This window comes from Myotis brandtii, unplaced genomic scaffold (genome assembly GCF_000412655.1).
Source record: "Myotis brandtii unplaced genomic scaffold, ASM41265v1 scaffold64, whole genome shotgun sequence".
In the NCBI taxonomy this organism is placed as follows: domain Eukaryota; kingdom Metazoa; phylum Chordata; class Mammalia; order Chiroptera; family Vespertilionidae; genus Myotis; species Myotis brandtii.
The window spans coordinates 798,679-800,266 of NW_005370460.1; the positions used below are offsets into that span (position 1 = coordinate 798,679).

The 1,588-nt window shown below is 65.2% G+C and overlaps 1 protein-coding gene across 1 annotated transcript in view; it reads right to left on the reverse strand.

The window, feature by feature from the left end:
- The window catches only part of OLFML2B (olfactomedin-like 2B), a 24,258-nt gene extending 22,676 nt beyond the window's left edge, over positions 1-1,582 (reverse strand). Inside the window, exon 1 of the mRNA XM_005880526.2 lies at positions 1,307-1,582. Within this exon, the coding sequence (XP_005880588.1) occupies positions 1,307-1,480 (174 nt within the window). The 5' untranslated portion in view covers positions 1,481-1,582. The remainder of the gene's footprint in view (positions 1-1,306) is intronic.
- Between the last annotated feature and the right edge of the window lie 6 nt (positions 1,583-1,588).

Sequence of the window (1,588 nt, forward strand, 5' to 3'; positions counted from 1 at the left end):
CGCACCCAGCGCCCAGCGAGGGGTGGGGGGTGGCTCGCCCAGGGCCACAGCCCACAGTGCACCAGGAAGACGTCGAGGAGGGGGTGTTTGCGCTGGGCTTCGAAGCACGGGTTAGATTTGGAGAAAGGGAACGGGGAGAAACTGGTAAGGACTCCTCCGTTTAAGGATTGAGTTGGCTCCTAGAGCAGCTTCTGGACCCGGAGTCCAGGCAAAGCTCAGCGCGCACTGGCAGCCTCTCCGCTCCTCCTCAGTCTGCCAGCTCACAGGCCGCCTCTGGAGCCCCCTGCGGGGGAACAGCTTCTCCCAGCTGCTCTCCAGCAGGCCCTGCACCCCAGCACCAGGCTCCCTTCTGGGCACCGAGAGGGGCTCCCTTCGGCAGGCCATGAGCTTGTGGGGGAGCCTTCCTGGCTGCTGGCGGGAACAGGCTGTCATGTTTTTCCTGCAAAGGGTGGGTTTCTTCTAACGCTAATTTTTTCAGGGCTGTGATCAAACCCAGCGGACGAAGGCGTCGTAGTTCAAGGTGACTGAGCGGCTGGGCTGACGGCCAATCACCGCCTGCCCTCCGCTCCCGCCCTGACCGCACGGAGACCCCTGCAGCCCTCCCTCCCGAGGCTCGGCTCTCAGGAAGCTTTGCCCGTGGCCCCCAGGACCCCGGTGTCAGGCACTTTTGTCTTTTTAATGTCGGGGTCCGAGTGAGGCTGGGTGGGTACGAGGCGTATGTTAGCATAGCTACGAAGGGAAGGCCCGGGGACCGTGTTCGCTGAGAGCCAGTGCAGGCTTGTGGAGTGCGGGCAGCTAGCAGCTCGGGGTCCTTCCGCCATGGGTCATGGAATAAACAGCCCCGAGAGCCCCGAGAGGAGAGGGGTCTGCCCCCCCGCCCCCGCCCCCCGCTCTAACCGTCGCCTGATGGTCCTCAGCTGAAAACTGGGAATAGGGCGTGAGGACTGAGCCCTGAAACAAGGACAGTCCTTTACTGCCCACATTCACCCCATCTTCTCCGGCCTCTCACTCCTGTGGCGGAACATCTCCCAGGGGTCCCGCCATCCGCCGCTGCCCAGCACGCGCCGGGTCACGTTCCGGTTCCCACAAACAGCCGCACAGACCAGAGGGTCTCCTCCCAGCCCTGAGCCAGGGTCTCATTCCTCCCCTCCCTCCTCTTCTCCTGGTCCCATCGCCTGAAAGACCCCGACTTCGAGAGGAGGACCCACGCCCCTTCCCCTAAGGAGACACTCGATGGATGAGAGACAAGTGCCCTCCTGGCCTTGGCCCACCTGGTGCAGCAGGCAGGTGGCCAGGCGGCGCCTACCTGAGACAAGACGTTTTCCTGGTTGTCTGCCTCGTTCTGCAGGGTCTCGGCCTCCGTGGGTGCCACCGTCTGCGCGGTAGGGGGCTCGCTGGTTCCGGCAGGGGCCACACTGACCACGCCGCCGGGGGCCACACCCAGAGCCAGCCAGAGAACCAGCAGCAGAGGCTGGGCCATGAGGGCGAGACAGAAGGGGCTCGGCCCGGGAACGTCTGGGGACGGTCCGGTCCGCGGCGACTGGGCCAGAGAGTCTCCTGGCTGGAGTCCGAGGGCGGAGCCCCGAGG